Source organism: Rhinoderma darwinii, chromosome 4, assembly GCF_050947455.1.
Source record: "Rhinoderma darwinii isolate aRhiDar2 chromosome 4, aRhiDar2.hap1, whole genome shotgun sequence".
Taxonomy (NCBI): Eukaryota; Metazoa; Chordata; class Amphibia; order Anura; family Rhinodermatidae; genus Rhinoderma; species Rhinoderma darwinii.
In genome coordinates, this window is record NC_134690.1 from 103,494,273 (window position 1) to 103,513,744 (window position 19,472).

The 19,472-nt window shown below is 43.2% G+C and overlaps 1 protein-coding gene across 1 annotated transcript in view; it reads left to right on the forward strand.

Moving 5' to 3' along the window:
- The first annotated feature begins 1,721 nt into the window (after positions 1-1,721).
- Positions 1,722-19,472, forward strand: part of LOC142760805 (glutathione hydrolase-like YwrD proenzyme) — an 87,128-nt gene continuing 69,377 nt past the window's right edge. Inside the window, exons 1-2 of the mRNA XM_075863983.1 lie at positions 1,722-1,831; positions 15,574-15,695. Of these exons, the coding sequence (XP_075720098.1) occupies positions 15,596-15,695 (100 nt within the window). The 5' untranslated portion in view covers positions 1,722-1,831; positions 15,574-15,595. The remainder of the gene's footprint in view (positions 1,832-15,573; positions 15,696-19,472) is intronic.

The following is a 19,472-nucleotide window of genomic DNA, read 5'->3' on the forward strand; positions in this document are numbered from 1 at the left end:
TCGCGCTTGTCTGGTGCCGCTCCGCGGCTTGCCGTCCAGCACGTCCGCTCGTCGGCTCTGCAGTAGGAACGGCTCCCGCTGTCAGAATCACTGTACTACTATTTAAAATCTTTTAAAAATTATCCTGCATATGGCTATGATATAACATACTGCCACCACCCTAGTTCTTTAATACCACAATCATTTTTCATATCAATGAATTAGTGAATGTTTTGTTACAAGTGCCCCCTGACCTTTGCCCTTAACGCCCCGTTTTTTTTAAAGTATAAATACATGTACTGTTTTCTACTAGTCATTTGTGCTCTAAGGGTATGTTCACACGTAGTCAACAAAAACGTCTGAAAATCCAGAGCTGTTTTCAAGGGAAAACAGACCCTGCTTTTCAGACGTTTTTTGACCAACTCGCATTTTTCGCTGCGTTTTTCGTGGCGTTTTTTACGTCCGTTTTTGGAGCTGTTTTCATTGGAGTCTATGAGAAAACAGCTCCAAAAACGTCCAAAGAAGTGTCCTGCACTTCTTTTGACGAGGCTGTATTTTTACGCGTCGTCGTTTGACAGCTGTCAAACGACGACACGTAAATAACAGTTCGTGTGCACAGTACGTCGGCAAACCCATTCAAATGAATGGGCAGATGTTTGCCGACGTATTGGAGCCGTATTTTCAGACGTAAAACGAGGCATAATACGCCTCGTATACGTCTGAAATTTGGCCGTGTGAACATACCCTAATACTGCTTGAGGAAGGAGCCGGTTCGGCTCCGAAACGCGTTGCCTGTATTTTATTAAAGACTTTGACTTCAAACCCTGTTTCTTCCTTATGCTACACTAAGGACTAACAGCCAACTACGCTCCAAGAAACCAGCGCCGCTCCAAGGGTTGAATTTTTTGAGGTTCATCACCTTCATTGGTCTTGATTCTCACTATTCCACTATCCAATTAACAAGCGGTCCAAGGTATGGTGTCCGGCACAACCCGCGGCTTGCAGTTTTCTTGACACTTCAGACCACAAACTTCAAAGTCTACATCTCCAGGGGTGTCGTGGTCCTAGCACAACACCCGGTGAGCATTTCATCTCTACATCATCTATTTCTCATTGTACGAAGGTAATACCCTAAGGTTGCGCCGGTTTGAATTCTTTTTTTCTTCCAGTGAAACTCAAAATTCCTGAAGGAAGTCCGTGGCAGTTTTTTTGGCCGTAGGCCTAGTTTACATGATGTTTTTTGACAGGCAGAAAAATTCGGAAGGAATTTTGAGGCAAGTTTTTAATTGCCATCGTTTTTGGATGCCTTTTTTTTTACCGCGGCCATTTCAACAAACGCTTGAAACGAGCGCTGCAGGTTTTCTCTGCCTCCTATTGATTTCAATGGGAGGTTAGAGGTGGAAACCGTTTGAAGAAAGAGCATGAAACTTTTTTCCACGAGCGGCCAAAAGCCGTAGAGAAGAAAACGCCTCTGACTCCCATTTAAATAAATGGGGGGTGGTTTGGGAAGTTTTTTGGCACGGACTCCGACGTAGTTACCATGTCAAAAACTGACTCTTATGTGGAACCTATGGGGACACAAAAAAAGGGATGTTAAAAATCGTCAGATGTGTATGTGTATGTTGGGAGGGGGTACTTATTTTTTATTTCAGAATGGTATAGGGTTGACTCCTGACAGCCACAGGGTAAATAACCAAGTGTTACTGAGGTTGCAGTGAGCGCTCTCTTCCCTGCACAGCAGCGTCTCTGTATAAAGTTAAAGGCTCACTGATCACAAGGAGGGATCTACATATTTCCTGCTAGAGGCGGCTGCAGCACGGAACAAAATTCACCGTGCATTCACTAGACCCGGGTAAGTGTCCTCCCGTACCCCTGTATATGAAACTACGTGGTCCGGGTGCTGGTGGGGCGCTTCCACTGACAGGAACGCTGCGGCGCCGCTGTGACGTGCGCTGGCCCTTGTGACGTCACACACAACACGTGACCGGTCCGCGGCCTATTCGTGTTGCTGTACTGGGGGAACGTGTCTCTCCTGCAGCTCTTGATGTAGTAACTGCCGTCATCACGTCACTGGTTATCCTGCAGAATAAAATGCTGTAATACAGCAAAACGAGAGATATCAGTGACGTGTGCATTACATAAAGCTGCAAGTCTCCCTCATTTTCTGAGCTGTAAATTACTATAGCTGTGTCTGGGAAAGATGGGTGACGACCTGTGTGGTTGCCAATACTGCTCCTGCAGGAATTGCCACCCCGGCCTCTATGTTTGTACATTGATTTTTTAGCTAAAATTACGCCATTGTCTAGACTCGCCAGCAAGTTCAATGTTTCCCTATGGGAATAAAAGACATAAACAGGGAAAGGCTATGTTCACACAGGGTGGATACGCTGCGCAAAAGTACACACTGTATCTGCCCTGGAGCCCACAGGGAATTCCACCGAAAAATACAGCAAATGTTGGTTGGTGCAGACTTTCGGACTGTCCCCACTGCGGAAAGACTGCTGGGAAAAAAAGTTAATACTTAACCCGTTCTCCCTTGTCATAGCGACGCGTCCCCCTGTTTTACGTGCAGCCCGGTCTCCTGGGAAGATGTTGCAGCAGTCACATGGGATGAAACGTCATCTAAAATCCTAGGGACTAAGTTCACATCTGCTTTAGCCTCCATCGCAGATCCAGTAAAAAAATGACTGGAAAAATAGCAAAACAATGGACTCAATGATGGAAACCAGACGGAACCCATTAATGGGAACCTGTCACCAGCATTTCACCTATTGAACTCTACCCCTCACTGGCCGCTGCTGTCAAAAGTTTATTCCCGTTATCCCCTCTCCTAAACTCCGCCTCCGACTGTAAATAACGGTCTGCAAACATTTTGCGCCTTTTATAGTAATAATTCAGCAGTCTCGTTCGTTCCTCTTATGCCCGCCCACTGCCGAAAACTGGCCCGACCTGAAAGCTAAAATCTCATCTGGGATCGCAGGCATGCACCCATCATGTATGGTCCAAAACCCTTCCCTTTGCCCGGGCCCCAAATCTAGTTACTGCACATGCGGCACTATGATGTGCACACACCAGAACAAGACATCGATGCGCAGGATTTCATGTGTGCTTGCGGGAGGCGAGGAGCTGTCAATCAAAAGTAAGGAGGCGGGATAAACTCGGAAAGGCTTGAATAAAGATATGACTTTTCTAACGAAGATATGACTCATTTCTAACGAAGATATGACTCTTTTATGTTCATTAGCATACGGCACAGGAACACTAAAAAACAGAATACTAAGGCCTCATTTACACGAGCGTATCAGATTCACGCGCATGAAAAACGCACGTGAATCTGGTCCTTGTGTGTTGCGTTATCCATCAGTGTGCTTTGCGAGTGGCGTAGCTTATTCACGCACTCGCAAAGCGCATCTTTTTTTTTTTACTATTTACATGTGTAAATGGCCCCATTGAAAACAATGGGTCTGAGTGCTGTGCATTGTTCCAACGCACAGCAGACGGATGTTATTCACGCTCATGTGAATGGGGCCTAAAGGTACAGAGCCTACTTAGAAGATAATTATAGGTTACATAAAAATTATTTTTCACCCACTACCACCAGGTATTGCTGGTGTAATAGGCAGTGGCGGATTATCATATGGGCGATTCGGGCGGCCGCCCGGGGCCCGAGGCTCCCAGGGGGCCCATGGCAGCCCGAACCGCACATCATCTTGCAAAGTTACTTATTCAGCGCGCTAGCGCTGCTAACTAACGAAGATGAGGGGAGGAGCAGGGAATTGGCCGGGAAAGGGGTAGGACACGCCTCCCTGACAAGTGCGGGCCGCCGCCATTGAGTAACAGAACAGCGAGGGACGGCTGTTCTGTTACTCCGAATCTGCAAGACGGTCGGTCACCGGCGCTGAGGTCAGTACAGCAGGCTTATCCTCCTTCCCAACTGGTTCCCGACCGCTGGCTGTATTTTTACGGCCAGCGGTCAGGGACGGGTCCTTAAAACCCGAGCCATAGACTTTCTACGGCTCGGGTTTTAACTTGCTGCCCGCGCGATCGGGTCTCCGGCTGTCAGTGACTGCCGGGGACCCTGAGGAAAAGACAGAAGCAGCTTTCGCTGCTTCTGTCTTCTCCGATGTCTTCTTACACAGCGTTCAATGAACGCTGTGTATAGGAATAGAGACAGCAGCAGCGGCGCTGTCTCTATTCCTCCCGGTGATCATGTGACTGTTCACATGATCGCCGGGTGCCGTTAGTGGCAGGCTGCTGCTGGGTCTAACTAGACCCAGCACAGCCCTATTAGTGACAATCGTCACTATGAGAGGGCTGATTTCCCCTGTAACTGGGGCTGCTGTGCAGCTCCAGTTACAGTGGAAAAACATGGTGTAAAAGAAAGAAAAAATATATATAAAGTTCCCCAAAGGTCTTTTTTGACCTTTGAGGAACAGACCACAGTAATAAAAAAATAGGAAAGTAAAGCGCAAAAAAAATGAAATAATAAATACACATAAAATACCCACCCCAATAAAAACCGTCCGTCCCCCCCGCCAATCATTGTTGTAACGCTAGCGCTGACCCAATTACCCTAATATAGACATGTAATATATTAACATTTACGGTAAACAATGACGATTACAAATAAAAGGTCTATTTTAGGGTAAAACTATGTTATTACCAAAAAAAATAGCTGAAACGTAAAAAAGCTTATTTTTTTACTATTATTTTCAAACTTTATGAATAAAAATTCTAAAATAGCAAAAAAGGTGTGTATAAAAACGCTAAAAAAAAAGAAACATGCATTGTCTACGGAAAAAACGTCGCAAAAATCACGTCGTTTTTATTTATTTTTTATAAAAATGTGTGTTTGGTGCAACTTTGTAATTACGTTTTATTAAAAAATATTTTCACTTTTTGAGATACAGCTGCTTTGTATCCTGTATCCGTCAGGTCAGCAGGACTGACGGGATCAGTGAAACGGGCCCTGCGCTAAATTATAATCTTCGATGTGATAGATTTGAGGTGGATCCTGCGTCGTGTCACTGATCCTGTCAGTCCTGCTGACCTGACGGATACAGGATACAAAGCAGCTGTATCTCAAAAAGTGAAAATATTTTTTAATAAAACGTAATTACAAAGTTGCACCAAACACACATTTTTATAAAAAATAAATAAAAACGACGTGATTTTTGCGACGTTTTTTCCGTAGACAATGCAGGGTTCGTTTTTTATCGTTTTTATACACACCTTTTTTGCTATTTTACAATTTTTATTCATAAAGTTTATCTATATGGGGCTGTGTGTAACGCTCTCTACGGGGAGGATGTGTGATATATAGAGGGGGCTGTGTATGGCGATATCTATGGGGGTGTGTAATATCTACAGGGGCTGTGTGTGGCACTATGTACAGGGGGCTGTGTGTATGTGGTGTTTTACAGTGTGTGGTATTATATTCAGGCGCGCAGTGTTTGGTGCTATTATATTTAGGGGCACAGTATGTGGCACCATGATAACTTTATTTTCGTTTATAGGTGTGGAAATGTTGGAAAAGTGAGGAGACGTCTGAGTGGCAAATTCTGCAGAAATGAGTCATGGCCGGGAGAAGTCGTCATGAGCGCTGGACCGGATGGAGAAGAAAAGAGGAAAAAAACTACTAGAATCTGAGACGTCGTCACCTGTGAGTCACTAGATTTATAGAGAATCTGTCACCTCTCCTGACATGTTTATTATAGGAATCCTTGTATTTCACAAAAAGTCTTTCTGCAGTCCAGGACTGATAGACAATTCCCCTTGTCAGGAGGTTGTGTCCCTGCACAGTGTGATACTGTCAGTATGTAGGGACACAGCCCTGTGACAAGGGAAATCGTAACACTGTTAATGCTTGCCCAAAAAAGTAGTGTCAAAAATAGTTACGGCGCGGCAGGGCGGCGGTGAGGAAGGGGGGCCCAAGTTTGGGTAACAGCCCAGGGCCCATGGTCTACTTAATCCGCCACTGGTAATAGGTGAAATGCTGGTGACAATTTCCCTTTAAGGTCAACGGAATCCGCCGGGCACTGAAAAATGAAAAAATAGGGAAAGATGTTAAACCAGCCATAAGGCGAAATTCACATGAACGTGTGCGTTTTGCGCGCGCAAAAAACTCAGCGTTTTTTGTGCGTCGTATTTCCATGTGGCATCAGTGTTTGGTGCGTGACTGCGTGTTTTTTGCGCGTATGGCCTCGTTATGACACGTGGTTTTAATGTTTACAAGCATAAATGAAGGAGGTAGTTTTATTATTCGCTTAATTTTGTCAACAACTGTAGCGCGTATCACGCGCAGCACACGGAAGTGCGTCCGTGTGCCGTGCACGATTTTCATGCAACCTTTGACTTCAATGGGTGCGTGATTCGCGAAAAAAGCTCAAGTATAGGACATGTCGTAAGTTTTACGCAGCGGACACACGCTGCGTGAAAAACACGGAATGCCTGAACGGCCCCATTGACTTACATAGGTCCGTGCGACGCTCGTGATTTTCACTCGCGCATCACGGACGTAAAATACGCTCGTGTAAATAAGGCCTTAGGCCACCTTCACACTTCAGTATTTTGCATCAGTATTTGGAAACCACAAATACTGAAGTGTGAAGTGGCACCTACACAAAGAAAAATTATATTAGAAAGTTGTGCACCTCTTCAATGTTTTAGACCCACTCCTGAATTTTTGTAAAATTGAGGCAAAATGCCAAGTTTTTTCCGTGATATGTGGCTAAAAATACACTTGAAGTGTGACGTGAATTCTCAGCCTTAAGCCTTATTCACACGACCGGGTCCCGACCGAGTGTCGGCCGATAAAATCGGCCATTTTTCCCGGCTGGTTTGCATTTGTGTTGCATCCGTTCCGGGCCGGGCATATCTGGACAGTGACATCAGGGGCAACTCCTGAAGGGGAATCCCCATGTGGCCGGTGATTTCACTTCAGGAAAAGCCCCTGTCGTCTGTGTCCATTTATGGACACTGAACGTTACTGGCTTCGCCTGGTGTGGAATCCCCGGTCACAGAGTGTTCGGGGATTCCGCTTCAGGAGTTTCCCCTGATGTCACTGTCCAGATATGGACAGAGACATCAAGCGCTCTGTCCAGGAGCGGAATCCCCGAACACACGGGATTCCGCTCCTTCAGGGAGCTAAAGTGAGGCTAGCACATAGCAGAGCAGGGAGATACCTCCCTGCTCTGCTATAGTGGCGTCGCTACAGAAGTATCTGCAGCAGTAGCTGCTAGCGGCGCCATCGGCCATGGGAGGTGTCGCCGGGCCAGGGCGCTTTTAAAACAAGCAGGGGAAGGGAGCCAGCGCAGCGCTCCCTTCCACCTGCTGTACACCCGGGCCCTGCCACACTGTGTAGAAACTTACCTCCAGCGTACAGCTATTCGTCCGAATGGCATAAACTCCTCCTCCTCACATGCGCTGTGAGGAGAGAGCGAGCGACGGTAGATACGGCCGTCACTCGTGACACATTCCGGTGATGGCCGTGTATTACCCGGCCCCATAGACTTCTATGGGGGCCAGGTAAACGGTCGAAAATAGGGCATGTCCCATTTTTTGACGGCCGATTTTCCCGGCCTGTCAAAAAATCGGTCGTGTGAATAGCCCCATTAGGGGTCTATTGTTCCTACTGCAGCCGGGTGACATACGTTTTATGAACGGCCGTCACCCGGCCGTGAAACCCTGTCATGTGAATAAGGTCTTAGGATAAAATGGTCTAACTGGAGAAGCAGAGACAAAGAAACATAGATAAAAAAGTGTTATTTGTCTAGTTTATGTGACATTCACCAAAATCTCAAACAGATGTGTGCGAATTTGGCTACCACATTGTCCCTTAACCCCTTAACCCCTTAATGACCGGCCTATTTTGGACCTTAATGACCAAGCAATTTTTTACGTTTTTCAATCGTCGCATTCCAAGAGCTATAACCTTCTTATTTTTGCGTCGACATAGCTGTATAAGGTCTTGCTTTTTGCGGGACAAGTTGCACTTTTTAATAGCACCATTTTTAGGTACATATTATTTATTGATTAACTTTTATTAACTTTTTTTTGGGGGGGAATAGAAAAAAATCTGAAATTTCGCCACTCTTTTTTGCGTCCTAAATCTACGCCGTTTACCGTGTGGTATAAATAACACAATAACTTTATTCAGCGGGTTGTTACGATTGCAACGATACCAAATTTGTATAGTTTTGTATGTTTTACTACTTTTACACAGTAAAAACACTTTTTTTTCAAAATTATTTGTTTTTGTGTCTCCATATTTGAAGAGCCGTAATGTTTTTATTTTTTCGCCGATGCGGTCGTATGAGGGCTTTTTTTTTGCGGGACGACTTGTAGTTTTTATTGGTACCATTTTGGAGTAGATGCGACTTTTTGATCACTTTTTATTAAATTTTTTTAAAGTCAGTGTTCACAGAAAACAGCAATTTTTCCATAGTTTTTTATAAAAAATTTTACGGCGTTCACCGTGCGGGTTAAATAATGTAATAGATTTATAGTCGGGGTTGTTACGGACGCGGCGATACCAAATATGTGTAACTTTTTATCTTTATTTTGTTTTTTTAATAGTAAAGCAGTTTGTAAGGGGAAAAGCTGGGTTTTTCATTTTTTTTCAAATTTTTTTTTAAATTAACTTTATTAAACTTTTTTTTCACTTTTTTACTAGTCCCATTAGGGGACTATAATATGCGATTCTGCGATCGCATTTATAATACACTGCAATACTTTTGTATTGCAGTGTATTACTGCCTGTCCGTTTAACACGGACAGGCATCTGCTAGGTCATGCCTGCGGCATGATCTAGCAGGCATTCACTCCAGGCAGCCTGGGGGCCTTTATTAGACCCCCGGCTGCCATTACAGACACAGACACTCGGCGATCGTATCGCCGGGTGTCGGTGGGGGAGAGAGGGAGCTCCCTCCCTCTCTCCAAAACCACTCAGATGCGGTGCTCGCTATTGAGCACCGCATCTGAGGGGTTAAACGTGTGAGATCGATACTAATATCGATCTCACACGGCAGAGCAGGGACGCCCCCAGCCCTCAGCTGCCTCTAGCAGCTGAGAGCAGGGAGATCTGACAGTTCCCTGCTCTGTAAACTTATTCCGATGCCGCGACGTAAAAAGTCTATGGCATCGGAATAAGGCCCGTTAGTGACCGACGTAGAAACACGATGGGCCGGTCACTAACGGGTTAAGGACCGAGCCATTTTTCATTTTTTCGTTTTTGTTTTTCACTCCCCGCGTTCCAAGAGCCATAACTTTTTTATTTTTCCAGTGATGTGAGGGCTTATTATTTGCGGGAGGAGTTGTCGTTTCTAATGGCACCATTTAAACTAGCATGTAATGTACTGGGAAACTGAAAAAAAAATCTTTGTGGGCTGAAATTGGAAAAAACTATGATTCCTACATTGTCTTTTTGGTTTTCGTTTTTACGGCTTTCACCGTGCGGTAAAAAAGACAACTGGTCTTTATTCTGCGGATCAATACGATTACGGCGATTCGAAATTTATAACGTTTTTTATATATATAACTACTTTTAAAAAGAAAAAACCTTTTTGTTAAAAAAAAAATTGTTTTGTTTCACCACTTTCTGAGAGCCAAAACGTTTTTATTTTTTCATGCATTGAGTGGTGTGAGGGCTTATTTTTTGCGGGACGAGCTGTAGTTTTTATTGGTACGTACAACTTTCTGATCACTTTTTATTACATTTTTTTTGCGAGCTAAATTGACCAAAAAAAGCGATTTTGGCGGTTTAAATTTTTTGTTTTTTACTGCGTTCACCGTGCATGTTAAATAATGTTAAATAATGGTATATTGTAATAGTTCAGACTTTTACGGAGGCAGCGATACTAATTTTGTTTAATTTTTTTATTTTTTACATCCCCTAGAGGAAAAATGGGAAAAGGTTTTTCTTTTGAACTTTTAATATATATTTTTTACACCAATTACTGGTCCCCCTAGGAGACTGAAACCAGCGATCATTAGATCGCTGGTACAATATACTGCAATACTAATGTGTTGCAGTATATCGTTATTTTCACAGGCTTCTGTTAAGTCGTGCCAGAGACACGGCTTAACAGAGGCTTACAAAAGGCAGCCTTGGGGGCCTTCATTAGGCCCCCGGGCTGCCATCACAACCACTGGCGCTCTCCGATCGCGGTGTGGGGGCGCCGATGAGCTGTCAGAGCGAGCCGCCCCCTCTATAACGTCTCAGATGCTGCGGTCGCGAATGACATCAGCATTTGAGGGGTTAAACGACCAGGAACAGTGCGATCGCTGTTCCCGGCCGTTAGTCTGGGCTGTCAGCTGTAAAACACAGCTGACACCCGCAGCTGCCCGTGAGCGCCCTCCATACTTCCCTATGACACTTATCACGTGCATGTACGTGATAATGCATCAAGGGGTTAAAGGAGTTGTCTAGATTATAAAATCCATTTTCATATACTCTATTAGGGAACCCTGAGTTAAGATAGGGGGGACCTATGTTCAGGATTCTCATCTATTGGCCAGAGTAGAGAGCGGTTACAAAGAGCATCTCACTATAAAGGACCTGACCGGTCCCATATCACACAGACATCCCATTGATATCAATGCACAATGTATAATACATCATTTCCTCTGTGATGGCGCTGCATGGAAGTTAAACACTAAGACCTTATTCACGTGAGCGTGCTCGATCTGCGTCAGCAAAAAAACGGGCTATTTTTCTTGCTTATGACTGTCCGCGTCGTCAGTGTGGTTTCCGTGTGTCATCCGTTTTTCTGGTCCGTGTTTCTCCTCTGCAAGCACTTCCTAGTTAAGCAGTTGTTCGTCTGCTGTCCGTGTTTTTCACGCACCTTTAGACTTCAATGGGCGAGTCTGATGTACAAAAACGGACCAGAATAGGACATGCGGTGAGTTTCATGCAACGGACATACATTCCTTGAAAAAACCCAGATGTGTGAATAGCCCCATTGAATTGCATTGGTCAGTATGCTGCCAGTGATTTAAACGGACAGCACATGGATGTAAAATACGTTTGTGTGAATAAGGCCATACTTACAGCTGAATGCTGGTGGTCCCAGCAGGGGGACACTTTGTTAGGCTTCGTTCACATCTGTGTGTCGGGACTCCGTTCATGGGTTCTGTCAGACCTTTCCGTCAGGGGAAACCATGAACGCAAACCATAGCTTTCCGTTTGCATTACCATTGATTTCAATGGTAATGCTTCCGTTGCTAATTGTTTTAGTTTGTCTGTTCCTGTAAGGTTTCCGTTTTTTCGGCGGAATAAATAGCGCATTTGACTATGCTATTGATTCCCCCAAAAAAACAGAAACCTTACAGAACGGAGACAAACGGAAATCATTAGCAACTAATGCATTACCATTGAACCACAGCACAGATGTGAATGAAGCCTAAACAGTAATTGTCAAGTGACCCTCCTAACAAGTAGGGATTGTTCAAAGCAGAGAATCCCGTTAACCCTCTAAATGTACGACTGCTCCTGTACGTCATATTTCACTGCTAATGTCTAATAGGCGTCTAAGCATGTGACACCCGGTTACAACATTGCCACACCCGCTCACCAAAAAATGTAGGACAACCGGATTCTGACACAAATCGATTCTAATATAATCATTAGTCAGGAACGGTCACAGTTATGAATTCTATTCTCATGTTCTCACATTCTATTACTGACCGCTGTGGTTTTGAGGCAGAATTTTTGTGGTGTTTTCCCATTCCATTGTGGGACAGCAAAGCATATTTAATAAAAAGTACTTATAGGAATTTTACATGAGATGCTGCACATTGTCGATGCATTTGCTTCTAACAAAAAAACATAGTCCTAGAAAGGACCGAATTCATTCTGAGGTTTGACTATACACCAGGTGGGAGTCAAACTATTGAGACACGCACTCGATCCTGGGTAGTCTCTAGCCCCATGGGCAATATGATTCCATAGGAGACTCTTGGAGTAGCTTTGTTCTTTTTTTTTTTTTGCATTGTAATCAGAGCACCATGGTACCAGTCATAATACCCTGTATATTAAAATATGCCAATAAAAATATGGTAAGGGACATGCATTGTATTACAGTAGAGGAGGGATTCGCCGCCTCTGTTAACACTAGCGTCATGGCTTCCATTCATAACAGGGCTATGACGGATCCATTGTCAAATGAACTGCAGCGAATCCTGACGGATCCCACTGACTTAAAGGTTCCAATCATTTTGACAGGAAGAATAACGCTACAGACTACACTATTCTTGGCATAAAAAAATCAACATAACCCCAATGGGAAGGAAAAAGCACCATTGTGAACAGAGCCTATAATTCCCACAGGTCACGTATATGTTTTCCCCAGCAAGACACTGACAAACCTTCTACCAGGGCCCATAGACATGCAGTACATTGTCGGTAGATCCATTATAAATCAGTGGCAGTTTGCTGATCCGTCTGCTCTTTCCCAAATGATCTGCTCTTATCACAGGGGGAACTTGCTGCTCGCCACACATTTGCAGATGAAATGTATTACTTCACAGCGCCCGGTTAAATGACCCCTATCTTTCACCTTCCTGCATAGGGGCATAAAGAGAAATGTTCCCCATTTGTGAAAACCATTTTGGGAGGTAACACTTTTAACCCTTTGTTCAATTCAGTCAATCATCTCTGAGATTCTCACACCAACAGCATGAGAGCATAAAAAAAAGTAAAATGTGTTAAAGGGGTTGTTCACTACCGGACAACTGGTGACCTATCCGCCAGTATATCATCAGTGTGGGTTCGGGTGGGTAGGACCCCGTACCGATCAGCCGCAGTGGTGGCCTGCTGGCACCAGATGTTATTGCCCCTTATGCGATGTACGGAGCCGGAAGCAGTTGGCTCTGTACATGGTCCTATTCACATGATTCCAGCAGGTACGTCCAGTGCCCCGAAGGCAGCCGGAGCTGCTTAATGGTGCGATTCCGGCTGTCAGACGCCACAGATTATGTACTGATGATCTATTCGGTGGATAGTTCATCAGTTATCCGGTAGTGGACAACCCCTTAAAGGTGACACTGGTTATGTGACTATTATGGGGACATTGTGCCTGGCACTAATGAAGGCAATTTGGCAGGGGCTTGTGAGAAAATTTTGGCTGGCACTAATGGGAACAGTAACTGAAATCTATGAGGGCTCAGGTTTGCAGTTAGGGAAAGTCTTTGGTTGGTGCACAGAGGCTGGTACAATAGAGGCACTAGCAATCTCTTTGGGGGGGGGGGGGGCACTGTTTCAGTCACATATACTGTATGTCCGCACTGAAACTTGTTCTCTTGCATGCAAAAAAAAAGGGACATGTGGAAAATCTGGCCTATGTGTCCTTGGGCAGATTTCTTTAACTGCCTAAGAGAATGTGATGTATATAAATACATGTATATTACTTCCTCCGCCACACTGTTTGATGTCCATATATGCTGGATAAAGGGCCTTTTACACCTGCCTATATTCGGCCGGTGCAGCAAGTGCCGATCAACGAGACATCATTGATCGGCGTTCGTTTGCTCCTGTCACACTGAGCAATGTCTGCGGATGAGCGGTCGTTACTCGGATCGCTCGTCCCCATACATTATTATCATGTCGACCACGAATCTCCCTGTTTACACAGGGAGATGTGCTGCAGACAAAGATAATATTTCACTTTTTTTTTAAACGATACGATCAGCAGATGAGCGAGCGTTTGCTCGTTCATCTGCTGATCACTGCCCTGTTTACATGGCAATTATCAGGAACGAGCGTTCTATGAACACTTGTCTGCCCGATAATTGCCCAGTGTAAAAGGGCCTTTAGTCGGAGAATGAATCAAACTTCTAATAAGCATCTAATCCTTATCTCTGCTCTGAAAGCACTTCTATCTATTCAGACACAGATATCACAGTCACTACTTCCCTGTTATTATCAGCTTTGGTTTAGAAACAGATCACATTCCCTAACATTTACTCCTGCCCTGAACCTATTTCTTCTTATTTGTTACATTTTAGTCTTTTACTGGATGTTTTATTTTAAAGATAGCCACACCTATGCAGGGCGCCATTTGGTCACGTGACTAATACTCTAACTCCCTGAATCCTACAGCGTCTTCTGCATGGACTGAAGGTCCACATAGGCTTGCAAAGAGAAACAGACCTGTGGTCCATGCAGGAGACGCTGTAGGATTGTAGGAGTCAGAGTGTGGGTCACGGGACGAGACAACAGCCTGGAACAGAGCAGCTATCTTCAAAATAAAGTGCTCAGTAAGAGAATAAACGTCACTGCCTTTCACATAATCAAGTTTAGAAACAGATGGGGAAAAAAGATTTTGCAGGAGTGCTTCTTTAATCCTTTGTGGCTGCTTCTTTGTTTTATTATGTTGTGTTGATAAAATGCCATTCACACTACTCTGTACTCCCCTCTCTTCCTATAATTCGTGATCTGTAGCATATTGGAGGGCACAAGGTTGACAAGACCCACTTTTTGACAGTTTTCTATTAATTTCCATGTGGCGTTACTGACCCTGGGCCCTGATATAATCTAAAAAAGGGCAGAAAGCGATACTGTGTACAGACCCTAATAGTGGGTGTTTTTTTCACTGGCTTAACTTTATGGAATATGTTAGTGAATTACTATATAGTTAAGGTGATTGTTTTTTGCCCCATGTTGAGGCTTTTGCCCCATGTCTGCTCAGATTTTTGACACCGATATATTCCCATATTGATAACTGTCATTCATTTGCAGCGGTACATTCATACTTTATACTTAATTTAATTATCTTATAAACTTCAGATTCTTAAAGGGGTTTTCCGGCCATAGACATGGCAAGCTGATTCGCTGGGCACCCCCCCCCCCCCCCATTTTTGGGTTCACTGGTTGTTCTTGTGTTTAGACCCTTATCGATCAGACAAGTGGTATATCTAATCATTATGCCGTAAATGTCTATAATAGGAAAACATCTTTAATGTATCCCTCCATTTTATAAACTAGTAGCAAATCGCTAGGTTATGCCGCCACTCTCTGAATGGTGGGGGCCCGACCTCTGGGACTTCCACCGATCCTGAGAATGAGGAAGACACTGTGCTGATTTAGCGCAAGGGTCTTGCCTAGTAATGGTTGGGGTTAAAGTTTCCACAATTAGTAAATATACTCAGGGAAACTGTCATTTCTCTTTCCCTACTGGCAGTAATGGGAAAAGCAGTTCTCCCTAGAGTGGTAACTCGACTTTCATTAACCTGGGGCAAAGATTCACTTGACTGCCCTAGCCCTGTATCTAAATACTTTGACTAAAGGCAGAGTGGCTTTTTTGGCACCACCCTGATACCCATCACCTGGCTAGATGCCCCGACAGCCTCCAGTATCTACACCCCTGGTTCTACCAATAAAGAAATATTTAGGCTTACAGAAACCACAATACTTTGCCGCTGGTAAACCAACTAAGTTATCTTCACTATTCATCATTGCTGTATTATCATGGCGACAGGAAGCAGATAATTCACAAATTCAAGTATTTGAATAGGGCCTGCAGGTTCTGTTTGTAATGTCAAGATCTTTTATGTATTTAGTCCCTTTTTAATGGTATGTTTTATTTTCATTTTCAGGGTTGAAACTTAACAAGATACAATGACTAGTACTTTAGAATTCATTTCCAGAAGATCACCCATTGTCTGCACTGGAGGATGTGTAGCAACCAGCCAACCACTTGCTACACAAATTGGTTTAGGTACTCCATATTTAAGTTTACTTTATTTATTTATTTATTTTTTAAACAATCACCAATAAATCTCTTGTCACATTGTTAAAAGTTGTATTACATTTATTCTATTCCACTCATTCTATTTACTGAAAGAGGTTGTCTCACAATAAAAATTCTTAAATATATGCCCTATTAGGGCATATGGACATCATAGAGGGGTGGTCCCGCTCAGCACTTCATCTGATGAGCCTACTTTGGCATACCAGGCCTGTCCACGCATTACATGATTGGTGATTAATGTTACATTTCCCCTGCAGTATCTAAACGCAGCTTCCCCTGGTGATAACAACTGATTGCCAAGAGTTAGAAGAGACAAACCATTTAACTGTTCATGGTAAATCCTTAGTTAAACAGTAAGATCCACCGCCCCCTTCGCACCTGTATCACTGTATATCTAGGAAGATTCAGAAGTCTACACCTTTATACGTAGCGTAAACACTGCAAAATTTCCAACTGGATTTTGTGTGTGGAAATTCAGCAGCATTTTCGCTAAATGAACTGACATTGAGGATTGAGAATCCGCACCGAAAGTCAATTTCGGCATTTCTTTTCTGCAAATGTTATTTTGCAGCTGCTACTGTAATCCACTTCAGATTTTTCACAGATTTTTTGCTGCATGGGAATGTACCCTACAGCTGGCCATAGACATGAGTCACCATGTCTATAGTGTTTTGAAGACTGTCCCTGATATCTATCGTCCTGGCGGAAACAGGGATTGGACAGGTTGAATTTACGCACGTCTAGTCCGATTGTTTCCCCAAGCAGAATCACTGCCAGGGGCGTCCTGCACACCCTAAATGTATCAAAATCGGTGCAAAGGAAAAGTGGAGTAGTTGCCAATAGCAAACAATTAGGTTCAAGCTCTCATTTTTCAAAGGCCCTTTTAAAAATGAATGAAGCAATCTGATTGGTTGCTGTGAACATCACTGCTGCAACGTTCCCCTTGTATGTTTTCCCCACTGCTACATAAATGACCTCTATTGATCCTTTTCTCATTAGGATATTGATAAGATCTGACTGTAGGTGGTATCAGTACATAAATACTATAGTTAGTTAATAAAGTTAATAGTTTTCTTGCTTGGGATGGGAACCAAGGTCACTATTGTCTGCTGTAGGAGATGTGGGGAATAAACAGCACTGTACATCTCCTGCAGTTATTGGATCCTTCTTATGTAATAACTTTCCATATATGCAGACTAACGTATGATAAGTCCAATGGCTGGAGCTGTGAAAAAAAGCACCGTGCACAGATCGTGATTTACAAAGGGACAGAGGCAACATCTCTGCAATTACTGTAGTAGAGTCAAGTGACGCAAGTCTCATCCATGCATGTTATACGCATCTTTTCACCCCTTTATTCTTTTTTTCCCCCATAGGTAATAATATTTCATATCACAACAGTTTTATGAATGTTGCATGTATATGTGACTATCACACAACTTTCATGTTACTTTCATTTTGTCGAGATGAATGAATGCGATTATTGCCTGACCTTGCTTGACATTAAATTCTGGTCTTAAATTTAACATAACTGTCAGCCAAACACTCGTTCAGCCAACAGATATGTTGCTTATGTTTATTATAAACATGCTCCTTCTTCCGTCGCAGTATCCGAGCATGCACATTTATTTCAGTCAGGACAGCAGGATGATTGTTGGGCACCACTGTTGATACTTCCTTCCGAGGGCAGACCTTGAGCAACCATTAGGGAAGCAACTTAGGCGTGAGATTTTCATCAGATCCAAAAACCTTATGGGTTTAGTTTAAAATTAATACAGTTTAGCTGCGATTATGAAAATTGTGACAAAAAAACATTAGATGCACAGATCAGTTGATGAGTTCTTTAACTCTTAGATGAATGGAAAATAGTTTAGTGTTTATGATATTTCCACAAAAAAAATCTTCAACTAAAATTGAAAAGAATTTAAGAATTACTTCAATTACTTAATTTGTTTCCACTGAAAACAGCAGCATATGAAATCGTCTAAATTAATATAATTAATGCGATACAGTGAAATCCTAGAAGAAGAGAAGGTAGAATCCAGGGAAGTGCAATGGTTAAAAGAAAATCGATGTTTCCACTTTATTGAAAATCAACAATTAAATATAAAACACGGAAGGGAGAACGCAGTACAGGGTGGTCTCAGATGGCAAAATGGGAAAGCCTACGCGTTTCGAACATGGTCTGTGTTCTTATTCATGGCTGATGTACATGTAGAAATATTTTATAAGTATTCTAAAACGAATATAGACACAAGTAAATATATTCAAGTCTTTAATCAGTTGTAGAAACAACTATAATATATAACGGCATGTATTAAGGATGTAACAACGCACAGCACCAGCACAATGAAAGGGCAAGCAGTTCAAATGAGCATTTTTCACTACTTTTTTTTACTCGCGTTCCTTGCATTAGATTCAATGGCTGCGGGCAAAAAACACTGCAAAAAAACATGCAAAGAATACTGGCAGTTCAAAATATGCCTTAAAATTCCTGCCTACAAAAAACTCTGTGTGAACAGTGTCTTATAACAGTTCTGATTCACCCTTCAGTGTATTTATCTGACCATAGCAGCTAATTCTCAAAAGCAATCAAGGATCTGATATTGTATTAATTGCAAGAGGATAAACTACACACAAAATACCATGTAAAAAAAAATATTAATTACAAATCAAACAGATCCATAATTTTTAACTTTTAATAGTCTAGTATTATGTCCCAACGTATTTCCCCAAACGTATTTGTTCATCAGGGGGGTAATAGTAAAACATTGATGGGTCCAGTCCTCACAGATTAATAAAACAAAGCAATACATTTGAAACTGAATTAAACCCGGTGAGAAGTAACAGTATGCCACGGGCTGTTGCTACATTTCAGTATACAGTATCCAGCAAACACACATCAATGATCATGTTAAAATGTAGCACAGGATAAAACTCCTGCACATAAACAAGAATGCGCTTAAAGAGAACCTTTCTCCTGCCCATACACGTGCAGCTGAGTGCAGCATGTAATAGGGAGGGCTTCACAAACACTGTCTCACTTGACATTTTTTTCGTATCTTCTTCCGTTATATACATATCGGTGCCATTATATTTGGCACCCGATATGTAAATAAGCCCCTGAACTGTCAACTGTTACAAAATTATACCAATAAAAACTACATCTCGCCCTGTAAATAAACAAGCCCTATCAACACCGCCTATAAAACACCGCTCTATCTACGCAAGAATAAAAAAGTTATTTTAGAAAATGGCTACCCAAAAAATTAATTTTTTTAACAATTAGTTCTTTCTTTGTAAAAGTATGAATATGCCATAAATGTCTGTGGTGACACAACCCCTTTGAAACAGATCCACTAGGGCAAGAGCCGCTCAGGACCCCCCCCTTTATGAAGTGCATATGTGTCACAAAGCGGGTTAGTGGACCCACTAGGCCGTACCGCCGTAGCGGGGAGGCAGCTGGCCAAACAACAGGAAACCTCAGTAATACAATGTCCCGCACAATGGTACCTGGATAATCCAGACAGTGGCCGCAGCTCTGGCAGTGATGGAGATGGGTGCAGCAGATAACGCCAAACGTGGCGGATGACACAGGTGCCGCAGGTTGCGCCAGACGTGGCGGATTCCTCCGGACGTGGCAAATGACATGGAATGTGGCGGATTCCTCCGGACGTGGCAGATGTGACACAGGACGTGGCGGATTCCTCTGGACGTGGCAGATTCTATCGGACATGGCAGATG